The sequence below is a fragment of the Pyrgilauda ruficollis genome, unplaced genomic scaffold, assembly GCF_017590135.1.
Source record: "Pyrgilauda ruficollis isolate IOZ18807 unplaced genomic scaffold, ASM1759013v1 scaffold16, whole genome shotgun sequence".
Lineage (NCBI taxonomy): Eukaryota > Metazoa > Chordata > Aves > Passeriformes > Passeridae > Pyrgilauda > Pyrgilauda ruficollis.
Genome location: NW_024514764.1, coordinates 667,380 through 670,737, shown reverse-complemented (window position 1 = coordinate 670,737; position 3,358 = coordinate 667,380). Strand labels below are relative to the sequence as shown.

At 43.4% G+C, this 3,358-nt stretch overlaps 1 protein-coding gene across 1 annotated transcript in view; it reads right to left on the bottom strand.

The window, feature by feature from the left end:
* B9D1 (B9 domain containing 1) overlaps positions 1–3,358 on the bottom strand; it is a 4,025-nt gene continuing 667 nt past the window's right edge. The window contains exons 2-7 of the mRNA XM_041462506.1: positions 2,903–2,971; positions 2,706–2,817; positions 2,547–2,643; positions 2,094–2,156; positions 654–721; positions 1–553 (exon numbers count right to left, since the gene is read on the bottom strand). Of these exons, the coding sequence (XP_041318440.1) occupies positions 438–553; positions 654–721; positions 2,094–2,156; positions 2,547–2,643; positions 2,706–2,817; positions 2,903–2,971 (525 nt within the window). The 3' untranslated portion in view covers positions 1–437. The remainder of the gene's footprint in view (positions 554–653; positions 722–2,093; positions 2,157–2,546; positions 2,644–2,705; positions 2,818–2,902; positions 2,972–3,358) is intronic.

Below are 3,358 nucleotides of genomic sequence, written 5' to 3'. Positions count from 1 at the left end.
CAGAAAGACAAATGAATCTATTGATACAACAGAGTTTATTCAGCCTAAAAGAGCTTAGAGGGGGATGCAATTCACAGGACCAATTTTGGAAGGTGCAATAATTTCAATTCCTCATTTGCAACAGAAAAAGAATCACTAAAGAGAAACTGGGTTTGCAAAGTTTTAAACTGCTACATCTGGAAACTTTCTGTGTCATTAATTCTATAAAAAAGCATACAAAAGGCTGCTATAAAAATATTTCATTACAGGCCCTACTCTGAGACAGCGTGACCCCTAAAAACACTGAATAAAATACAATAATCATCAATAAAACACCGAATGTTGCCAATAACATCGATTTCCACAGCACTTCAGCCTTTTGAGAGGACGAGGCTTGGTCACTGCCCCGGATCCTCCCGGGCTGGAGTTTTTTGGAGCTGCAGCAGCTCCTGTGGCCCTCAGCAGCCGTGCAGCCCCTGGGAGCCCTGGCCCACGTCGTAGCCCAGCCTGTGCAGGTCCTTGGTGATGATGTTGAAGGAAACGGTGACAAAGCCCTGGGAGCGCACCCTGGTCACTGCACGGGAGGGATCCATCAGCACAGGGCGTTAATTAAGGGTTAATTAAAGGGGTAAAGAGGAGATGGCTGTCAGCAGGCAGGAGCTGACAGCACTCACCTTCCCGTCCCTCTCCCTGCGCCACCACCTTGGGGTCCGTGAACTCCGGGCGCCTCCCGGTGAACCAGCTGGGAGGCAAAATATAAAATAATTGATACAAAATATAAAATAATGGATACAAAATACAAATTAATGAATGCAAAATAATGGAGACAAAATAATGAATACAAAATAATGGATACAAAATACAAAATACAAATTAATGGATACAAAATACAAATTAACGAATGCAAATTAATGGAGACAAAATACAAAATAATGGATACAAAATACAAAACAATGGAGACAAAATACAAATTATTGAATTCAAAATACAAATTAATGAATGCAAAATAATGGAGACAAAATAATGAATACAAAATAATGGATACAAAATACAAATTATTGCATTCAAAATACAAATCACTGAATATAAAACACAAAATTATTGAATTCAAAATACAGATTAGTGAATACAAAATAATGGATACAAAATACAAAATTATGAATTCAAAATACAAACTGAGGAATACAAAATTAGAATACAGACACCGAAATAATGAATGCAAAATACAAAATTATGAATACAAAACCAGACTATTAAATACAACATAAAAATCTATTAATTCAAAATACAAACTACTGAATACAAAATACAAAATTATCAATTCAAAATACAAATTATAGCATTCAAAATACAAAATTATGAATATAAAATACAAAATTGTGAATTCAGAATAGAAAATAATAAATTCAAAATACAAAATTATGAATATAAAATACAAAATAATGAATGCAAAATACAAAATTACTGACTATAAAATATAAAATCATGAATATAAAATACAAAATAATGAATTGGGGGGCTGAGATTGATCCAGGCCATGAGACTGCCAGGAGGGTTTGGAAGCCTCATTCTCTTTATTGATCTACTGCAATCAAAGGTGAGTTTTGCCTTAAGGAAAAAAAATGCAAATGGTTTCATACAGATTTTGTTAAATCCAGGTTTTTTTCTGGCCTAGAAGAATCTTTCTGTGGCAAAGATATTGTTGAAAAATTCTTCTTGATCACCCAGAGAACCATAGAGGCTTGGAGACCTTGAATTTCTTTTAAAAAATGTAGAATGGGAATTGTTTTTCATGGGCTGTCCTTCCAAAACAGCCCCAAGAAGATTCAGGCAGTAATTTAGTGCAGTTAGCAGGTAATTTGGTTTGTTATTTTATATATTAATGCAATATATTAATATGCTTATTTATTGTAATAATATAATTAATATTGTGGTTAATATGTTTATGAAAGCTTTTCAGAAGACCCAGACACCTGAAAATGTGATTTTCCCCTACAGAGCACCAAGCTGGTTATGGCACAGAGCAGTGACACCACTGAGGGCTGCAAATGAATTTGTGGCTGAGGACAGGAGAGAAATTCATTCCTTAATGAATTGAAGTCATTAATTGTTACCTTGTGAGCTGCTGCAGCCTCGAGCTGGACTCTGGGACAAACATGGCAATGGTTCTTTTGTGCCTGAAACAAAAGGAGAGCCCAGAACCCTCAGGAATGAAGGAATAAAAAGCAGGATTTTTATATTTATGGAGGCACAGAATTCCTGACACATCAGGAATTTTGCTTTCACACACAAAGGGTTTGTTTGCACAGGAACAACAGATCTTCCTCCATTCCCAGTGGTGGGAATGAGAATTTACTGGGTGAGGAACTGAGCTTCACATCTGGGCTTCTTCCAGGCCAGTTTGGGCTTCACAGGACTACCAAAACTTATTTAATGATGAAAGAATTCTGCTAGAAAATCTCTGTGAACTGACAGGGCATGGTGAGGAGCTTTTTTTTTGGATTCAGAAACAGCAGAATAAGTGGCCCAGGATGTGTGTGAGCCCTGCAGCTCGGGCTGGCACTCACCTGCCAGGCACGAAGGGCACGTGCACAGCTCCATAACCTCTGACCACATCGTGCCCAAAGAAGTCAGGCCCGTAGACACTGAGCACAATCTGCGGCCCTGCAAGGAAATGGGGGTGAGGGGGGCTTTGGCACCAGGGCCAGACCCCCCCCAGCACTCACAGCCGAAGGGGTTGGTGCTCTTGAAGGTGATGTCGATGGGGAAGTTCCAGACCAGCGTGGTGGGCGAGACGCTGCTCTTGGAGGTGATCTGCGAGATTCCCTCCTCCAGGCCCTGCGGGGAGCCGGCGGTGAGCCTGGGGCTGGGCTGAGCCCGGGGGTGGGGACAGGGGCACACGGGGTGGGGACACGGGCCGTACCGCCGTGGGGACCCAGTCCGGGCCGTAGACAAAGGAGAACTTGCAGTAGAGGTCATCGAATCCCGGGAACTGCAGGAGAGAGAGAGGGAGGGAGAGAGAGGGAGGGTTCACTGGGAATTCACTGGGAATTTCTGGGGGTGCAGATCTGCCTGAATCAGGGTGCTGAGGGCAGCCTGTGCCAGCGAGACTGGGACAGATGGGATGGGTTTGGGGGCCGAGGCTGGGATGGGTTTGGGGGCTGAGGCTGGGATGGGTTTGGGGACCGAGGCTGGGATGGGTTTGGGGCCAAGGCTGGGATGGGTTTGGGGGGTTGAGGCTGGGATGGGTTTGGGGGGTTGAGGCTGGGATGGGTTTGGGGCCAAGGCTGGGATGGGTTTGGGGGGTTGAGGCTGGGATGGGTTTGGGGACCGAGGCTGGGGTGGGTTTGGGGGATGAGGGTGGGGGGGGTGTGGGGGG